Source organism: Thunnus albacares, chromosome 10 (genome assembly GCF_914725855.1).
Source record: "Thunnus albacares chromosome 10, fThuAlb1.1, whole genome shotgun sequence".
Classification (NCBI taxonomy): domain Eukaryota; kingdom Metazoa; phylum Chordata; class Actinopteri; order Scombriformes; family Scombridae; genus Thunnus; species Thunnus albacares.
Window position 1 is genome coordinate 29,061,306 of NC_058115.1, and position 21,945 is coordinate 29,083,250.

The following is a 21,945-nucleotide window of genomic DNA, read 5'->3' on the forward strand; positions in this document are numbered from 1 at the left end:
GAGAAAACTCCCAATGCTGGAGGTGCTGGGGGGAGGGCACTCTGCTGCACTGTCTATGTTGTTCAGTGATACAAGAGTTCTGGATAACAATTCATGATTGTGTCCAGAGGATTTTAGGTACACAATACCCATGCTCAAGCAAACTTTATGTCTGAGGTGATCCATCCCCCCTCAAGTCCTTGGCTACCCATGATGCCAGTTGGATTCAGACAGTACTTATGATCAGTCAGAGACTAATAATCAAAGAGTGGAAATCACCGCAACCTCCTTCCAGGTGTGCATGGTACCAGCTTGTAGGTAGAGTCACCTCTTATGAGAGACTCTCCTACAGTCTGGCATTCAAAGTAAACTCCCATGTAAAGAAATGGCAAAAGTTCCTTGATCATATAAATGGTTCTTAAAGTTGACAAACCCGGGCCTTGATATCCACTGGCAAACATAATTTGTGCTTATATTCATTATTTTTTCCGTCAATTGTTATTGTTAGTTTATAAGCTGCTTATCTTTTTTTCTGATGTAGTTGTTGTTGCTGTGGTTTCTGTGGATTTGGTTTTTTGCCTTTGATTCTTTGATTTATGCTTTTCATTAATAACATTCCATCAAGTGGTTTTCCATAATTATAGTATGAAAACTCCTTATCTATGCTAACATAGTGTATATAAAATGTTAAGAGATAAATATTTGTATACCTTGTTGCTGCTCAACTAATTAATAAATTGCTGATCAAAAAAAAAGAAGACAATACTGTTACTTTTCGGACCTCACCGGTTGAAGAAGCATTAAGTCAATATAGAAACACCACATTGGAAAACTACTCCATTAGAAGTAAAAGTCCTGCACTGACCTATTAGCAGTAAAATATACTTATGTAGCAAAAGTAAGTACTTATGGTGAAGAATGGTCCATTTTAAAGTGCTAAATTGTGGTCCAGGTGATACTGACTCTGACTTCTTCAGTATACTGTTGGAGAGTTTACACTCTAGTACTGTGTTTTGTTTTGCAGTTGTCAGATGAAAATTGAAGCTTGTATTTCCAGTTTTGAGGATTTTATCCCTTTCATATCAGTTGACGGATTACATGTTTCACTACACACTGGGGAAAATTCTCTAACCTCTCTTTTGTAAAGCATTAAATGAGCTTATCTCATGTTGAATATGAAGTGTTTTTTCAGCAAGGTTAGTGGTAATTACAGCCAACAGAAGCAGAAGAAAAACTTTTTTTCTCTAAAATGTAGTGGAGCAAAAAGGTCAAGTCTCCAAAAATGGAAATACTCATATAATGTACTTGACAGTGCACTACTTGACTAAATGTACCTAATGACCTCCCACTTCTGGATGTTGTTTATATCTTAGCTCTGTAGGTTTTCAGTATCAGAGTTGGCCAAAAATCCAGCAAATCTTTATGTTTTGATGTATTTCGAGGGTCTTATAAACAATTACAATGTGCTGTGTTTGTCAGTTTCTCTCCTTTCCATGGTCTGTGAGGTTTGAATGCCGTAATTGGAGGTAATTGTGGAGAAAGTGGAGTGATAAGGCCGTAGACTCACGCAGAATCAGTGGCACCAACATGGAGACCGATAGACGGCTGTCTCCGGTTATGGTCTCCTTCCATTTTTTAAGAAGTCCTTAAAAAAGACATACAACTGATAAAAATAAAATACATTTTTTTCTTAACATCTTCAAAGCGTACTTTTCACAAATAGGCTAATTATTTTGTTTTTTACCTTTCATCTCACAAGAAGGAGAAAATGCTTGTTTTGATGTTCTTTTAACCTCCTAATTCAGGGATACAGAACATGCTGCATTTAATAGGCTATGGTAATTTCAGTGATGGCTTTGAATTGTGCTCTGGCTTCAAGGAGAGCTAAATCTTGTCTCACTTCCATTAGCTGTACTCTGATCTTGCACAAGGTCTAATTAAACTTTCCATCTAACTCTCTCAGGTAAGAATAATGGGGAAAGAGTTATGGCTGTTTATAGTGAAGAAGAACCCCAGTTTGTACCACTCATGGCCGGATACAGGACCATTAAAAATGGCTATCCATCACGATTTGTTTCCACTCTCCTGTGTGCAGAGATCTCGACGAGCCCAGGCCCTCTGTGAAACAATAGGCTGGTCCAGACAACCTGGTGGGTTATTCGTTTTGTTGGATTATATATCCCACCAGAAACGCTCAGAGGGAACCTCGCTTGGCAAGAGTTTGCAGGGGGCTTGAAGGGGCCTGCTGTAGACAAACAATCTTTTAACAGTTGGTGAAGTGGTCCACCGAGAGGACAGTGATCCCCTTTATTAAAACCACTTGTCCGACATTGTCTCTTCTCTCTCTCTCTCCCCTTGTTGGTTACATAAGGCTAAGGTGCTTTGTGATCGTTTGCAGGCTCTCCTGTTTTGTTTTGTTTTGTCTGTCTTTCTCTTACTCACTCTTACTCTTTTTTTTCCATGGGGCTGCAGAAGATTTTGGGGGGACTTGAGGGGGATATGATCGTATCCTGACTTCTCTCTTGCATAGTGCGTTGAGGTTTGGCTGACATCCAGCTTTGTCTGCTTTTTCCCGGGCACATTCCCATCTCCGGCACGCTCAAATTCCTGTCTCCGGAGCGCGCGCTCACTTTGCCGAGCCTGATGACTGCGGTTGGAAGATGAATTATGCTGCAGGCATTTGTTTGACAGATCGAGCCAGTTGCAATTGCACACGTGTTAAAGAAGCTGTATGGAAGAGATCAGTTTGACCTTGTCTTAATTATTTAGTTGTGTTTCCTTTTGTTGTTAAAAGACAGGTCCACGATGGCACTTTTACCAGTGTCCCTGACCCAGAGAGCCCATGAGTTCTTAAGCCCCATAAATCTGGAGCCAAGAGTCTATGACGTCCCATCTAAACAGTTGAAACAACCACAAGAAGAAGTAGAGAGGGAAGTGAAGATGAAGTGAAATAACGATGGTCTTTGTCTGTGTGTCTCCGGAGTTGCAGAAAATGAATTATGTTGAATGTGGCGTTTTATCACCAAGGACCCACTTTACAATTTCTCTTACATAGCACAGCATTCATCAGATGTGCGCAGATCATGCCATACGGTTTTCAGATTAAGAAAGCCAAACACAGACACAGGCCTGGGCTTTTTCTAGACGGTCGGTAATCCATTTCCAAAGTAGAGAGGATGACAGATTCCTTCATACAGTACAGTGGCTCTTAAATAGTACAGGAACTTTGGGGAAAGTATGATTTTCCAAGAGAGAATTGCAGAGAATTAGTTAGAAACCCCTGGAAGCTTGATCTATTGTTGAAGAAGTTGTGGGAATTAGCTAGGGTGTCCTTACTGACCTGGGTGCGGTTCTTCGAAGGGTTCTCAGTCAGCGGTTGGAAGGGATGTAACCTGAATATGAGAAAGCTCAGTGATGACTCTCCGACTCCTTTTGGAAAGCACAGCAATTGGATCCTTCATATTTTTCTGCTTCTGTTGGAATACTCTGCTAAGCAGCCCAAGCTGTACCAGCCTTCCCTTCTTCTCAGTCTCAAAGCACTGTCCTCACATTACACAAGGCCCAGCTGAAGCATTAGACCAGTGCAACCTTGGATAACTATCATGTCATTGTAAACAAACATTGCATTATACGTCAGATTGGATTAGTTTTGGCTATTTATTTATAATACGTCAATAGAATCAGCATGTTTCAAAGCCTTTTAGTGTTGACTCTTTTTTTTTATGGCATTGCAAAAATTCCTTTGTGCCGTTTAGCTGTTTATACTGCGCCAAAGCCTGAGTAATTTCTTTTAACAGCATATGATTCTGGCTCTGGCTCTATGATGAAGTGTTATATTTGGAATTGCTTTGTGATCCCAGTTTTTGACACATTTGGTCAAACTTAGGCTCATGTGCACATCAGTGAAAAATGGATGATGCAAAGTGGAATCATTCAATCTCAGAGGCCAAGTATAATGAGAGCTGGAAGTCGATGCTTCCCCCAACCCTTGACCCTGAGTCGTCAACAGCATTTGATGAGATATTTAATCATTTTGAATGATTATTTCCTGCTTGAGGCGCACCCTGCTCCAGTTTTATGATCATATGAGCTCAACTTTTACAGGCCAACTGTTGCATCAGATGCATTCGGAGGTCACATGTTTTTTTTGTTGTTTTTTTTTTTTTTCAGCAAGGTCTGCTTTGGAAGAAATGTTTGTGCTAATGAGGTGAATTTTAAACTTTTCACTCAAGAGTTTCATGATGTTCAATGGAGCAAGCATGCACTGTATTACTCATCTGTAATGTAAACCATTGTTCACTTAATTAATCAGACCCTCTACCGGTTATTAAAAACAACTGACTCTGTAACTGACAAAATATGTGTGTAGCCTACATGGGATTTTGCTCAAATAATAGATCTCTTGCTCCTGCAGTGACTCCCCCCCCCCCTTACCCTCCCCTGTCTGAGGACTTGGCAGACCTGCACGTATAAGACATTTAAGTGGGAAACATATGCAATCCTGTGCTACTTCCACTTTTTAGATGTGGGCAAAATGGCAAAAGTTGTTTGTGCCTCGAGGGATGCAGGTCATGCTTTTTACCTTAAGCTGTAACCATAACTCCTACTTCTTCTCACCTTGAATATTACACTGTGGTGGGATGGGAGACTTATTTTGGTATGTTCTGTTACTCTTGAAGGAAATGTCTGTACTTTGATGTCTGCAGTCTTCTTTTACTCCCACGAGCTTTTCACAAGTCTTTTTAAAGATGCCAAAATGTGAAGTGTCAGCAAGTGCTTGACGCATCAACACTGGTTTAATGATTTTAAAGGGTAGGTTCACTCAAACTATAAAAAGCCATATTTTCACACTTAGGCCTAGCCATGGAAATAGTTTTGGTATTGTGTGCCAATGCCTTTGAAAGTTCTGTATGGGCAGAAATATGTGTCAGAAACTGAATTTGAATCGTTTATATTTAAATTTGAATTGCTCAACTTGAATAATTGCATTAAAAAATTGAATTTGAATCACATAATTTGAATTTGCATGGTTTAACTTGAATAATTGCATTGAATCTGAGTAGCAAAATTTGAAATTGAATTTATTAGTTTGGAAGTGAATGCCAATAAACTTGAAACTGAATTCAGCTGCTCTGAAAGGGAAGAGGAAGAGCAAACGAGTGCAGATTCACAGAACTCTTTCAAAAAGGAGTTCTGTGAATCTGCACTCGTTTGCTCTTCCTTAATGACCAGATGTGTGTCTCAGTAAACTGAAACTGAATTTGAACTGCTAGAACTGAATGTGGAAGTATATACAGAGTTGAATTTTCAAGTAAGGATCGAATACAGTTTCAGAGTAAATTCAATTCAATAATTCAATAATGTCATAATATTGTAGTCAGTTTCAAGTTTATTAGAATTCAGTTTCAAACTAATAAATTCAATTTCAAATAATGCTGTTCAGATTCAGCTTCTCAATGCAAATATTCAAGTTAAACAATCAGTTTCAGATTGCGGTTCAAATTCGGTTTTTAAATGCAATTATTCAATATGAGCAATTCAAATTCAAATATTTACTTACTTACTTAAAACCCGTGACCCCACTTTGGGCAAAGGCTCTCCAGGCATCCCGGTCCTGGGCCAATTTCTCCAGCTGTCCCCGTGTATGACCAGCTCTCTTCAGATCTGCCTCCAGGTCACAGCGCCAGGTATTTCTTGGTCTGTCTCTTTTCCTTTTCCCTTGTGGATTCCAAAAGAGGGCATGTCTCGTGGTGCTGGATGCAGGCTTGTGAGGAGTGTGACAAATCCAACTCCAGCGTTTTCAGAGGATTTTTTTCCTCTGCAGGCTGCTATGTTTATCGCTGCCTTAGTTCTTGGTTGCTGATAATATCTGGCTAGTGAATTTGTAGGATTCTTTTGAGGCAGGTGATAGTAAATGTTTAGATTCACTTCATGGCAGTGACAGTTGTTCTCAAAGTCTCTGCTCCATACAGCAAAATAGGCTTCACAGTGGTATTGAAAATCCTTTTTTTGAATTTTTCAAATGCACCACAGACAAAAGTCCATTCAGCCTCATTCATACTGGGGTCACTGCAGAAATGTATATTTGCAAGACACCAATAGAAGCTTGAAGAAAAATGTCTTTTTGTAATATGAGTGAATTGAGTGATTACATAACATGAGCTCCGACGTCTAAATTATCCCACCTTTCATTCCTTCGTATATCATATAAGCTCTGGGAATTTTGCAACAAGATATAATTTATTACTGCTCTGTATGAGCTCCAGTATCAACTTTTTGGACAAATACCTTCCATCACTTAAGGTCTCATAATCGACAGCACTCAGGAACCACTTGACGCGTGAATCATTCATACCTCCCCATAAATAATAAAACTCTGGCAGCCAGTTAGCAGCACCTGCAACTTGAAACAGTAGTTCATGAAACACAATCTTTTACCTTGTAAACTAATGTGTTTCACCTGCCTCGGCTGGGGTGCCTGGATCCGCTGCCTGCCCGCCTTGAGCCGCAGACAGGTGGAAGGAACAAAACCTCTCTTCCTTCTTCTATCAGCCTCCCCCCTCTTGACCTTGCTTCCTCTTCCTCCGATGAATTTTTCACCAAAGCTCTTTGATATATTCCTTTCCCGTGGGAGCATGGGTAATGCAAACTGGAAGCGTGAGGCGTAATTATTTCTCAAAACTGCACTTCTACCCTAATTAGTTCACTCCTCAGAAGTGGGCCTTGCATTATTTACACATCAAGGGGACACACAGGGTGGGAGATAAATATTCATTGTTTGTTGACTTTGCCCCGGTCCCTCAGCTCAGGCGCAAGTTGAGTTGAGAGCCGCTGTCATTGTGGCTTGTTTATGCGACTTCTGCATCACTGGTGCCCAGGCTATAATCTGTCTTGTTCTTCTGTAATTATCTCCACTCATGCAGACACGCAGACACCAACTGAGAGCCGGTTTAATAAGTGGACAACATCCTCAGCCAGGCACAAGCAGATCAGATGAATAAGTGTTCAGTGATGAGATTTGTTGTAATTATGACCTTATGTAGACTGCTACAGTTGGTGTCACAGCGGTAAATAGCACAATGCATGTTTAATTCAGTCACACTCTGACACCGTTTCAGCCATGTCTCCCTCAAGCTTTTTGTTCTGGGTCATCTTTAATGAACTAAGCTTTTTCCACAACGAGTCAGTGGCAGCTGGTAGGAACAGTTTCCTGCTACTGTTGGTTGCAAAGTAGAGTTACGGGACATGTGAAGTCTGTTTTTCCTGTCAGTAGGGTATGAATAGACTGCTGTATGGGATCACCCCCACTTCGGTTGTCCTATGGCCTTGAGGCCCATTGTCTACTCTGTGAATGCCCACAGGGAAACTCTTGCTGCCTTTAAAAAACTGCACCCATTGTGGACGTGTGACAACTGTTCTTTTCCCATTTCCTATTTCATCTCATGTAGGATGAAATCTGTATGTGTTTTGGGGGGTTGTGAAAGAGAAGTGGGGGCATCTTGTGATGCCTGGCACAAGATATTACCATAATCACTGTCAACATTAATGGAGATCCTATCACTGGAGAATTTAAACACGGCTTTTCCATATTTATAGAAGCAATAAACAGAGAATGCGCAGCAAAATGTCTGTTATGATTCAAAAGCGAGCCATGTTTACTGACTTTGAAATGCATATTTGGGTTAGTGGATGAGGCTGAGGGGATCGCAGTTTAAGTTGTGGGATATGAGTGGAAATGTAATATTGCCACACTAGACACAGAAATCTGAAACCATAAATGTCTCACTCTAACTGTCTCCAGGGTTTCCACTTTCTCTCACACATTAGCATAGTGGAGTTTGTGTAACTACTTGTCATTGTCTTTCTATAGGTGGTTGATTTGATTCCCATTGAATTGCTTGAATATATTTATTGGTTCTTGTTAATTTCCTTCCTAATTCTGTTTCATGCTAAACATTTGGCCCATCCACATGGGATTAAAATACAGTTGTAGATAAAACTTAAAAGATACAGGACATCTTCCAGTTACGCATATAAAAAGATCCCAACATTTAGTTATACACTATATGGCTGAAGGTATGTGAGCATCCAAACATTACATATGTGATTGTTGAATATGTCATTCCAAAACCAAGGGCAATAATATACTCTTATAATAGCCTTCATTCTCCTGGCCTTTCCAAAAGATTTTGGAACCTGGTTGCAGGGATTTGCTCCCATTCAGCCACAAAAGCATTAGTGAGGTCTCCCGCTGATGTTCGGCGATTAGGTTTGGCTTGCGGTCGGCGTTCCTGTTCATCCCTAAGGTGTTGGATGGGGTTGAAGTCAGGTCTCTCTACAGACCAGTCAAGTTCTCCAACACCAACCTCCGAACACCATTTTTTAATCAACCTGGCTTTGTGTATGGGGACACTGTCATGTTGAAAAAGGAAAGGGCCTTTCCCAAACTTTTAACACGAAGTTGGAAGCACACAGCATTCTGATTTCCCTCAAGTGGAAGTCAGTGGCCTAGCCCAAACCATGAAATACAAAACCACACAAGTATCAAGTATGTGGAAGAAGGATGTCCACGTACTTTTGGCCATTTAGTGCATCAGCCACATGCTAGGTCTGTGATGTAGGGTTCTCCAAGTGTGGCTGGACAACCCATCTTTAAGTGGGCTCCAAATGGTCTTGTGTGAATTGAGAAATAGTTAAATGCTACTTTAATTTGCTTGAAATCACAGAATTTCTATAAACAATGAATCTAATCATGGGTTTCACTCTCACCACGACTGTCTGTCTTAAATTTAGATTATCAGAACAAATCTCACTGTATGGGACAAAGTTTATCCACATGGGGGGTCTGTGGTCTACTGTAATATGTGTTTATTTTGGTTTCTAAGACATGAAAGTGAAAATCCCTGAGCTGCAGTTAGTTTGCTCTACTGTTACACTCACAGTAAGTCTCTGTGGAAAAGAGCCTCAAGTCAATTTGTAAATTGTACAGTTTCCATCCCGCTCTAGTGACAGTGGGGTATATGAGGTCTATGGTAGACCCACAATGCAGATCTCTAAGTACATCAGTTTATGTAAGATGATGTTGGTATTCTCTTTACTCCTTTGTTTTGCAAAGACAGAGAGCTACAGTGACATTGAGAAAAAAAGGGTTTTGAAATTTTAAGGTTCTTAACCAAACTGTGTAACATTTATATTAGTTGTAAAACCTTAATTATATGCTTGTTAGGCTAATTAGTAATCATTGTCACAAACTTTACATGAAGCCCAAACATAGATTTATATGTTCCACTCCATGTTTGGACAATATAAAGAGCAAGATTCTGCTTTTTGTCCATTTGAATGAGCTAGTTCAATAAATTCATCTTAAGTTAAATATATATAATGTGTACATGTATTACACATATAATTTAAAGGTAGCTTAACCACGTCAAATCACATGAATTCCATTAGAGTAAGAGGCTGTTGAGATGCAATGTTACATTTTTTTCACCATAATATTTAGATTCTGTTTTATTTATGTGGCATTAGAAACTCAAATGTAAAGATGCTGGAGCATCAAAAAAGATTTTTCAATCACAATAAACAAGAAAAAGTGGGCAAATTAGCTAATCTTAATCTTCTGGCCTTAACAAGCCGGAGAGCAGTCATTATAGTTTGGTTGTCCTAGTTTTTGCAAATTTTGCTGTTTTTTCCCCCAAATTACACATTTCTATGGCACAATAATTATTATATCGTAAGATAAGATATCAAAAGTCAGATTCCTGTTTTAAGTCCAAATGACCAAATATGTACTGTGTTTCAGACTAGAAGACTAGTTTTACTGTTATGTCTAAATAAATGATCTTTGGATAAAACAATAATTCAGTCTCCTTACTTTTTCGCCTTTAGAGTCAATAAACTACACTTCGTTTCACAGTTTTTCCCCTCTATATTCTTTTTGGAGTCAGAGAATGATTACTTTCCCCTTCTAATGCAGCTTCATCATCATCTGAAATCCAAGAAGATGGACACGTTTTTTTTTTTCTTCGCAGCGATCTTAACATCTGTTGCAGGCACAGTTTGGCAGAGCTTTAACGGAAACTGTGGTGTTTATTCTTCCTCTGCAGGTGGAGATCACGCTGCAGGACGTCAATGACAACCCTCCTGTTTTCCCTAATGATATTCTTGATGTGACCATTGAGGAGAACGTTGGAGATGGCTTCAAGATAATGCAGCTAACAGCCACGGATGCAGACGAGGTAATGGCTCCCCAAGTTTCTATTCTGTCTGACAGTGTTTTTGTACTTTTCTGCGCCCGTTTTCCACTCCAGTGCTTTCAGAATTGACGTCATGGGAGTGATTCAAATTAAAAATATGATATGCTCTAATTTTTTGTTCCTACAGTGTAGAAACCACTATAGATTGAAATGGGTTTATGAGACTTATACAGATTTCAGTGTTGAAATAAAACTTCTCCCCCCTAAGCTGACATTTAGTATCTTTGAGTTGGACTATTTTCATGCCAAAAGTGTCACATATTCAGGACAGAAAAGCCATTTAGACCATGTTAGAAAACTAACTAAACTTGGCCAACCTGTTAACTTTATTATGAAGGAGGAGGTGGTAAATAAGTACAGATATATTTATACAGTACTTTCCTTAATTAGTTAACCGTTAAAAGAGTTGTGGAAAAAATATCAGACAGTGTAGGAAAAAGCAGAAGAACAAAATGGGATTAAAGCAAAAGCATCAGTTGACATCCGGCTTCAGATTCCTAAATGGACCAAACAATTCAGAGACATACCGAGGGGCTTCATCACGTACTGCATGAGACCAGACAAAACATTCAAAATGCTGAAATTAGGCAAAATACTACATTAAATGTCATTGATTTAATAAGACCTTTGGATTGAAACACATGAATAAATACCAGCCTTACTTACATAGCCTTGTATGTATGCATATGAGCAATAGAGTAAATATTAGAGAGTATATAGAGGTGGTCCATGGTGGGTTTTAGATAAAGGGTTTAAGAGCTATAAAGCAGTTTTAGAGGTTATAGTTATTAGTTGGACAAGTGTATGTGGTGTCAAACACATCATTAGAGTAGTGCAGAAATGATTACTTGATGAATCAGTTAGTCTTTGACAGAAATTCATTGTTTTAGCTTGATAAGCAATTAATCATTGAAGCAAAAACACCTTTGGGTTGTTCGCTGTTAGTCAGACAAAAAATGCAAATTGAAGATGTCACCTTAGGCTCCTGGAAATTGCAGAGGACATTATTCACTACTTGGTTACCAATTTGTCACTATTTTGTCAGATGACACCTGATAGACTAAACTATTAACTGAAAAAAATCAATGAATAATGAAAATAATCATCAGTTAAAGCTTTACATTAGAGTACAGTTTGCTTAAGAGTACTGTGTCACTAGTTTAACCCTTGAACTTTATAACATCCTGATAACACACAGTGACACAAAGTGGCCAAGACAGATTAAGGTCTCTTTTACTCTAGCCAGTAACATAAACACATGGACCCACACTTTGAATCAAGCTGTCTTGTTACATTTCTCTCCCCTAGCCACACTCTCTCTCTCACACACACACACACACATATAGAATTCGTCCTTTTGTCTCTCAAGTTTTGATGTTATCTGAGACGCGTTGAGGCCACTGGTGTCACAGAGCCTGGAGGAGAGCGATTGATTTTTCGGCCTGCTGCCTCTGATAGACCTTCTGCGTTCCCCGTAGTTCACATTACATCACTGGCATCACTTTCAATTAGTTAAACGCTCCATCTTTAGCTGCTTTAGGCAGGATATTGACATTAAATCCTGCAGTGAGAGAAATGCTGGCCCTGCCGACATCTCCAAGGTCTGCGGTCCCTCACCGAAGCCAAAGGACACAGTTGAAGTGAATGGAAGAAATCAGGCTATTGAGGGGAGAGAGATTAGGATGAGGGAATATTGACTCAAATATAATGGTAACTTATGAGGCCACACGTCTTTTATTGCACAGCTGTTGCCTCACCACCATCTATTCTCTCCGAATGTTAGAAAAGTCAGACAAAGTCACACTTCTGGCCATTTTTCTTTTATCGGAACACAATATTGACAGTAAATCTCAGACCTGGAGGCAGGTCAGTCTTTTCAGTAGGGAGATTTTTAAGGACATTATTTGATTATTTTCTTTTTTCAGCGCCAGAGTATTCACAGCTTTGATCTTGAAAGGTTTAGCATATGGTATTGAAATCAAACTGTTCAGTTGTTCACTTTTTCCTCATATCTGAATTTAAGAGGAGCTTCGGTCTGAGCTGCGGTCCATAAGCTGAAACTTACCGTAAGGCGGCACACATTTGGTGAGGAATAAAAAACTGATTTTGACATGCACATATACAGACATCATATGCATATATGTCTTGCAAAAGGATCAAACTAAAGGGCTTCTTGCAAGATTCTGCATTTAGTCAGAAAACATAGAGACACATAAAGAGAATGTAGAGGAGTCTTTTAGAAATTACAGATTCAGGAGATGTTTACTCCAAACTTCAGTGCTGCCATGAATAGGTTGCTAAATAGAAGCCTGCACCTCATTCCAGCTCCCACTCGGAGCCAGATATAAGGCCAGCCAAGTCTTTGCCCACATCCTTACGCAGGAAACTTAAGTTACGCTGACACTAAGCGTACGGAACGCATTGGAGCCCTTGCTGAGAAAGCCACATGTGTGAGCCAGTGCAGAGTAGCCAAGAGTGCAAGCTGTTGGCCAGCTGATGGGCTGAATTCAGACATCATTATGATCCCATCCAATTTAACAGTGCTACATGTGGGATTCATGTGTGAGGGTATTAAAATGCTGTTTCTACGCATCCGTTTTTTGCTGCGCCATCACCACAGCAAAAAGAAGGAAGGGGTTGCATTAGGGTCGAAAGAAAATCAATATGTAAAAATTTGCTCTCTGTAATGCAAGCTAGGCCTCTCTGAAAATGTTTCTCACCTCATCTGAAGGAAATATGCTGCCTTTTGTGCTTTTTTGGAAAGACCTTGAGTGTTTTATTAGAATTCTGACCTGATGTGGAAAATATGTCACAGGTAAAAAAAAAAAAAAAAAAAACCTTTCTTAATGAAGAAAAGTGGAACAATGGGTGTTTTAGGAGCGGTCTCTGAAAGTAAGCGTTGCCTCAAAATGAACAGTAATGTGTTCCAGAGGCATATACCTACTGCAAGCATACTTCTAGCCACTCCTTGCAGTTGTGAATGCATTCGAAACACACCAGCAGCGTAGCCGATTTGGCCATCTCCGCCTTTCAAAGGCTTTATTTTTAAGCTCTCAGTGACAACACATTTCTTGTTTTTCAGGAGTCTGTGTTATGATTGGCTTGCTCACTCGGTGCTGTTGCATACAGGAAGCTCACTATCCCCGCCGGCGCTGTCTGCTTCGCACCTCTCACTTCTCATAGGAACTGTGTGCTCCCAAAAACCACTCATCTGCTAAATGAGTTTCCTTCTGCTGCAGTCTGGTACTCTTTGCTCCCTGGAACGCTGCTGTTTAATTGGTCAGCCCTCTTTTTTTTCTCCCCCCCCAACAACCCACTGTGTCTTTGGAGAGCTGTAAAGTAGTCAAACTCTTGAGTGGAGGTCAAGAGGGCGACCGTTGTTGGTGTGCGAGTGTGTGTTTGTGGGCATGCAAGATCTTAATCACTGATGCTGCTTGAGTAAAGAGAGAGATGAGACTAGTCAGAAAGATGGATGCATTAAATTGAGAGTGTAGGTATTTTAATACGTGTGTAAATGCTCGCCCGTGTTCATTATCTGCATGGTTAGAGGTGTGTGTGTGTGTGTGTTGGACTGCGGCCTAGATGGACCCCCTGCTCGGCCTCTCCCACCTTACTTGCTCTGCCTTTGAACCCTATCAGAAAATTAATTGGCAAACCACGGGTGTTGGGTTCCGGACTGCGGCCCAGGTGGCTGATGGGATTGCCAGATCTGGAACCACTGATTGATGACAGCAGGGTCCTTAGATGAGCAGAGCCTCACTCCGTCCTCCTCTTCTCCCCGGCTTTTACTGGGCCTGGATCTCAGAGCGGGTCTCTGGTAATGCAATGAGAGACAAGGTCAAGAAGACGGAGGTTTTATCTGTCATAAAAACGGGCCATGGGAAAGAGATAAGAGCAAGTCATGAACTTGGCCTTACAATATTGACTTCGCCTAAAGCTTTTGGCGACCGGCTGCCAGGTTCAGACTGTTTGGTGCATTAGCATTTATACAAGTCTATTGTAGAAGAGTGAAGGGAAAAGAAATGCTTCACTTTATTTTGTGACTGATAGAACTTTCTCTTGCATCATATCTGATCTACTCCTTAGACACTTTCCAGGCAGAAGAAGGCATAGATGTGTCAAAAACCTTAGACTTCTGTGGCTACAACAGTATACAGCGGTTAATCTAAAAGTAAAAGCCTTAAAACACATGAGAGGTACAGCAAGCATGAGTATTATTTATGGATTCACATTTACATATAGTCATTTTTTCCAGTGTTTATATAAAATATTGATAAGTGCAGCTTTAAACAGGCAGCTACAAAAACACAAGAAGCAGCAAGTCAGTCATTTTCAATAGAAACCTGCTGGGAGGCACTAGCCTCAGAGATGTAAAGATGCTAAGTGGCAACTAGCAGCTCAACAACAGGGAGTTGAGAAAACTGTAACTCAAGCAAAGCTAAAAATATTACTAAAAATACCCAGCAGAAAACTGCCTTATATCTAGTAGGAGTTGAATATGTAAAGTAACTTACATGCTCAACAAATGCATACCTGAAAGCTACAGCTACTGCACAGTCAGGCTAGCTCAGGCTTTCTCTCATTACCTATCGCCTACAGATACTATATTTAAAATACGTTTTGTCATGCGAGCGCTATTGCCCACCAAGGCAGTAGATGTGTTGATATGCATAAATGCAGAAACAGCTTAATGCAACTCTCTTTATAAGCCTTTCCATTGTCCGGGCAGGATCAAAAAGCACCACACAAACATCAGGCATAGCTGAAAGAGTCTCTTTTAGCTTAGCTTTTAACCAGCTGTAACCAGAGCCCTGGGTTCATCTCACTGAATAGCAGTAGCTATTTGATGTTGCTTTTTCTTTTTTTGGCAGAAGACACAGGGTGAGACAGTTGTCTGATCTTCTATTGTCCCTGGCACAAATATAAACGTCAAGCTCTGTCACCGACCTCATTCAGTTGTCATATCACATTTAGTGCTCCTCTCCTATTCCAAAGCCTCTTGCTATAGCTATCACATATGTTGTTGCGCTTGTACTTGTCCAAGGTAACAGAGGATCTATTTGTTGCATTTATAGAGGAACACTATAGCCCTCACAAGTTCAAAGACTAAGAGATTCTCAGCTTTTAGTATGGTGAGATAATTCAACTTATTACCTTTCAATATGTTTTTAGAATTAAGTGATGTTTTAACATTATTGCAATGTAGAAACTTGCATTATTGTATGTTCTTTTAAGGATACTTACGCCCTTTTCTACAAACTCTTAAAATAAATCGATCTTTTTTTATCACAAAACAGTTGAAATAATGTTGCTGCACCAGCAGATTTTCTTTAACTTATTTTAAGAGAAGATAACATAGGGCTTAATTAGAGACATAAATTACAATAATAATAATAATAGTTTTGTTTTCTTTCCATTTACCTCACAAATTCATACGCTAACTATGACAAAGTTTCACACAAATGTCTAATAGGATAAAATGGTGACATTTTATATCCAAAAGGTCAAAGGAGGTGATATTTATAGTTTATCATAGTTTGTAGTCAGGTGTTTTGTTTTATGGTCGTGCGGTTCAGTCAGTTGAGTATCATCCCTTTACATCTGTTTTCTTCTTCCTCTTCTTTTGGCATCACCATCTTGATTTTTCTTTTCAATTGCACGGTCTTTTTGATGGACCGTGTCTGTGAAGAAGTCGCAGTGAAGGGTTTCATTCATGCCAGATAACTTGGTAGTTTAATCTGGAGACTTGACACGTGACAACATGTGTGATAAACAATCTGATTTCCTACCAGATAGAGTTGCTTTGATGCTTGTAATTATGATGCTCTTCCTCTCCGTAGCCTTAGAACTTACATTTGAGACAAAGTTCAACAAGGTGCATCTAACCTACTGACCCTTTTTTGCTTGGTATCCCAAGATCCTGACTTAGAATAACGTCCTAGACAGCCTAGCTACCAAATACTGACTTGCATTTGAGTTCGGTTTGCTGCCTGACATGAAGTCAGTCAATTTACGGCTTTGTGCCGTAAACATGTATGTAGATTTAATTATGCAAATTATTTTGAATTTATGTTTGTATGTTTTACAAGCAAAAAAAGCTCCATATTAGATATCATAACCACTAAAAGTAGCCGACTGTATTATAATCAGCTGTTTAATTTTCTGTCTTTCTCCTCAGGGTCCAAATGCTCTTGTGACATACACCATCATCAGCGGGGCGGATGACAGTTTCCGGATCGACCCTGAATCCGGTGATCTGATCGCCACCAAGAAGCTGGATCGGGAACGCCGTTCAAAATATTCCCTCCTGGTGCGTGCGGACGATGGAAAACAGTCGTCTGACATGAGGCTGAACATCACCGTCAAGGACGTCAACGACCACATGCCAAAGTTCTCTCGAGCAACATACTCATTTGATATCCCTGAAGACATGGCGGCAGGTAAGGTCTTAGTGTCACTCAATGAAGCATCCAACTGCTATCTACACAATCACAGTATTTTACGGACAAGAAACCAGAGACGTACAGTAGGAGATTTTAGGCAGTGAATATTTTGTCCTCTGCAAAAGGCTTTAGACTAGACTTAGACAGCTCTGTTAAGGTAATCAAGAGCCTCACATTATTAGGAGCAGATCTTTTGCAGTAGTTTCTAAGAGTTTCTTTTTCTTTTTTTTTCCATTTTTTGAAGATTTTATGTGACCCTTGAAGCTCTCCCAAATCCTCCGTATCTTCCTTAAGGGGAAGATCAAGAGTTTAAGAGATCAAAGGGACATTAACTGATATTTGATTTATATGGAAATCCATCAGCAACCAGCTGGATTTACAACAATGCTGACAACTGTCTGGCTAAGATCCTTCGTCCCTCTAGCTGCTTCAGTTACAAAAAAAGATATATATTTTTTTCAATTACATAAGAAATCAAAGACTTAAAATTATTATCAACTATAAAACACATTTTATCATTAGCTGTTTGCTCAGTATCTTCACATAGAAGCCATCATTAAACACCAGTGAATAGAATTTCAGTTCCAAAATAGTACAGACCAAAAAATTATGTTATTTTAGCAACTGGCAGAGCGATAACTGACTCACTGGTATTAACCCCCCTGCAGAGATATTACAGTCAATTTACACTATATAGCAGTAAAATGTAACTTCTCACTTCTGTGTTACAACCCGTCTGACTCTCGCAGGCTCCATTGTGGCGGCGATCCTGGCCAGCGACTCTGACTCAGGGGTGAACGGAGAGGTCACCTACTCGCTGGAGGAGGACGATGAGGACGAGACATTCCTCCTGAACCCGGTGACGGGAGTTTTCAACGTGACGCGTCCACTGGACTATGAGACTCAGCAGTATTATATTCTGACCGCGAAGGCGCAGGATGGCGGGGGGCAGGCCAGCACAGTTAGAGTGTATTTCAACATCCTGGACGTGAATGACAACCCGCCCATCTTTAACACCACCGTGTACAGCACATCCATCTCGGAGGGCCTACCGCCTGGATCCAGTATTGTCACTGTCGGGGCCAGTGATGCTGATGATGGTATGTACATGTGGGATTTAAATATCCTAGATATATATTTTAAAAATAACCACATAAGACAAACACAACCTATGCATTGTCATTAAATTAGTGTGACCATATATTTTACAGTTGATCAACAGTAATAGTAAACAACAGTGAATATAAGACAATAGCACATTTTGAAAAGAAACTGTAAATAAAATTATTTTGTAGATAAATAATTATATGTGGAACGAAAATGTATAAAACTTGAAATATATAAAATGATGTAAGTGTAAAAAATACACAAAAACGCAGTCTATAACATTAAATATTTTCTATCAATTTCTATTTTACACATCAACCAATAGTCAGCCAATATATCAATCAGACTCTGATCAATACATAAGACATGTTAATTCTCCTACTACTAGCTTGTGACTGAATGATTTTTTTAAATTTTAAGGATTGTCATATTTTTATTTCTTTGTAATCGTTATGTGACAGTTTGACAATCATAACATGTCACTTACAAAAACACTGACAAAATGTTAACATGACTGTGGCAAATTATATGCTATATGCATTCAACAGTACTGCCAACGTTGTAGTTAGACCATTATCTTAGACTGTAGTTAAATGAAGTTAAATCAGGGTTAAATATCCCAGAGGCATCACAGTATTTAAAGGAAACTGTTCTGTGAGAAAGTTTAAAGCTGTAAAGTACTTATGTAGCGTATAAATCAAGTGTGAGTGAGCTGTAGGAGATTAATTTAATGTAGGCCTGTCATTTTGTTATGACAGTTGGTTACACAGAAGCTTTCAAACCTACATTTTATTTTTCATTTATATTTTATTTCACGCACGAATGATTTGATGAAATACAACATCCTCACCATATGATTAAGTGGGGTTGAGTTATTTCTACGTTTCAGGTGGTGGGTTTCATGTTTGTGAAGTGCCATGTGGTATTTGAACAGTCACCGCTGCTCTCCTCTGCTGTAATTACCGCTTCATCCAGGCCTAATGTGGTTATTGTGACCTACATTCCTGGGAAATATGCTGCCTAGTTCTCAACCAGAGTCTGGCTTCTTCTTCCACTGTCCACATAATCTGACCGCGCCGTCCTCTCAGATATATAGTTGCTACTTCCCACTGTCAAAATAAAACACCGCCATTGTTAGCACTTCCTAAGCCCTGACCTGTGACCTCCAGACTTTGTCTGCAGACGAAGTAGCCTAAACTCGGATGGAAGTAGCACTCATGCTTTTGATAAGGGATTACTTGTGTACTGTAAATAAACGCTGGAGTGTGGGAAGGTGCCGGCGCTTTCCACATGAATACCCCGTTGAGTTGAATTACAGACGCTCAATTTAAGCTCATTTTAACCCCCGGTTCTAGAGGAGCACTGCGGATTAGGCCAGATTTCAGGGTTAGATAATTTACTGCATCCATCCATTCAGTCATAGTGTAGTTGTGTTATTTAAATAAATGTTTCAATTGCGAGGAATTTTCCAAAACTGCACAGCCGCACTATCAGTTTCGGAAGTGGTTTGCAGTGGTGTTTCTCTTTTGATAGTAATCTGTCATGCCACATGAATGGATCGTCCAATTGGAGGACAAGAGTAGCAGCTAGAACTCCAGCTGTTGTACACGCACAATTTGTGGAAATGGATGTTGATAACACATATAAGTGCCTTATTCAGACACATACAGCGTATGTAACAATCTCATCTGGAACAATGGATGCCAATCAGTGTTCGACCTCCATTATATTGTATTATCTGTTTGTTATCTGGGGGGTTTTTTTTAATTCGAGGTCATTTTTAAAAGGTCCTTGTAGATTAATTTCTTTTTGTCACTGTGTCACCAACCAAGATTTTATTTATAAATACACTCTGACTCTAAATTTACAAAGTAGCGCATGTAACAAGAAAGACGCTCCCACTAAACTCCTGCTCCTGCATAGATTCATCCAATTTGTACAAATTAAATTTTTCTACCAGGTGTTAAGTCTGCACTCAAGGAAAGTAACAAATTTAGGCCTTGGAGCAAAATACAAACTTCATTTAACAGAGCAGGAATTAGCACTATGTATAGATGTTAGACATCCTGTCTGTCTCGTTGTTGTTTATCTTTTGATTTAAAGCACCTTAAACTGATTGAGTTGTCAAATGCTGATAACAGTTTACAGGATTTGTGAGAGTTGAGGATCAAAAGTTTGGATAATTTAGTCATCAAACATTACTGTCTTCTGATTATCTACCTCTTGGCATGTTTTCCAGGTCCAAATGCCCAGCTCCTCTACAAAATTGCATCAGGTGATCCCCAGAGTCACTTTGTCATCACCAAAGAGGGAGTTCTCCAAACCAAGAAGACCTTGGACAGGGAGACCCAGTCCTTCTACAACCTGGTGGTCACAGTCAACGACCTGGCTCCACCTCCCATGACCCGCTTCACCAGCACTGCCCAGGTGTCGATCATTCTCCTGGATGTCAACGACTGCCCGCCGACCTTCACCTCCCAGAAGATGACCTACATTCAGGAGAACACGCCGGTGGACACAGTAGTTTTCACAGCCCAAGCCACAGATGCCGACAGTGGCCCAAACAGCTACGTCGAGTACTCCCTCAGAGGACCTTTCGGTAACAAGTTCAGCATCGGTACAATCGATGGAGATGTCAGACTGGTAGGGGAACTCGACCGAGAGGAGCTTTCCAACTACACCCTCACAGTTGTAGCTACTGATAAAGGCGAACCTCGGCTGTCTTCAACCATGGACGTGACCATGATGGTTCTGGACGTCAACGACAACACACCAAGCTTCTCACAGAATATTTACGACATTGAGATTGACGAGAACACCTTGACCGGAACGGACGTTATCCAGGTGTTTGCCAGCGATGCAGACGAAGGCACAAATGGGCAGATTCGGTTTTCTATCTCAGGAGGCAACACCAACTCTGATTTCAGGATCGATTCGGTCACAGGGGTGATTTCGGTGGCCAAGCAGCTGGACCGTGAGGCGAGGTCATCCTATTCGCTGGTTGTCCAAGCTGCCGACCGTGGCAGCAGCCCGAGGGTGGACCGTGCAACAGTCAATATCGTGTTGCTGGATGTCAATGACTGCTCACCTGAATTTGAGCTTTCTCCTTACACCGTAAATGTTCAAGAAAACCTGGAGAACCTACCAAAAAACATTCTGCAGGTCAGTATGTTTGCTTTTTCTCTTTTGTCAAGACATTCATTGAAATTTAAGCAGTTAAAACGTCATTAACATTCACAGACAGGACCTCCAGAGTGAAAAGAAAGCAGTGTTTTGAATGACAGTCCTAAGACCTGTAATGAGCTAATGCCTTAACTAAATTTGTAGTAATACTAATTTAATAAGTGGAGGTATGTGATGGGTATCAGTGCACTAAACCACTGACACGGTGGTCTTATTTTGCTAAATGCCATGACAAATACCTGACAGAAACGATAAAGAAATGATATATGACTGCAATTTGCTCTGCACAATTAGGGCTTTATAGAATTTCACTGAAATATGAAACTTTGCTAAATTGCATGACGAGGCAATTAACGTGCTAACCACCCTGATGACTTAAATGAGCCATATATAAAAAATTGAGGGAAGGACTGATTTCCAGTGACAGAGCAATTCCATTTTCTTTTGCTTGTGTACCTTGTCAGGAAATGAGAGCTACAGTTATGTGGTGGGAAAAGGTCCAGACCTGGTGGGTTTTGCCACACAAGCACACACATCTGTACGCTAACCTGTCTATGCTGGTGTGAGGCATGCATGGCAGGAAGGGCTGGGAAACCCACAATGCATTTGGGCACACCAGTGAAGTGGGGTAGTTTAATGCTGAAGCATGAGGGGAAAATGAGACAGGCTAATAGTTTCATACTCGGAAAGCCATTAAATGAACGTCTGTCCTTAATCCCCAGAGCAGCCTAAAGGCTAGAAGATGCGTTTCTGGTTTATTGGTGACTTTCTGGTTTTCTTTTTCCTGAGAAAGTCTGATTAGACAAAGTGAATAAGTAATGATCTTCCTTCCCTCAACAATTACCTTCATGGTGCCACTGAACACTGTGATGGTAGTTAACCCTCAGCTGCCTCAGTGAGGAATGGCGGTTTAAAAGGGCTACTCTCAGCCAGGTTTGAATCAGTGTGGTTGTCTGAACTGAGCAGGATTTTCCTTG

At 40.2% G+C, this 21,945-nt stretch overlaps 1 protein-coding gene across 1 annotated transcript in view; it reads left to right on the top strand.

Annotated features, from left to right (window-relative positions):
* LOC122990249 (protocadherin Fat 4) overlaps positions 1–21,945 on the top strand; it is a 112,261-nt gene that overhangs the window by 51,123 nt on the left and 39,193 nt on the right. The window contains exons 2-5 of the mRNA XM_044363504.1: positions 10,086–10,217; positions 16,414–16,675; positions 17,428–17,778; positions 20,025–20,947. Coding sequence (XP_044219439.1) covers positions 10,086–10,217; positions 16,414–16,675; positions 17,428–17,778; positions 20,025–20,947 — 1,668 coding nt within the window. The remainder of the gene's footprint in view (positions 1–10,085; positions 10,218–16,413; positions 16,676–17,427; positions 17,779–20,024; positions 20,948–21,945) is intronic.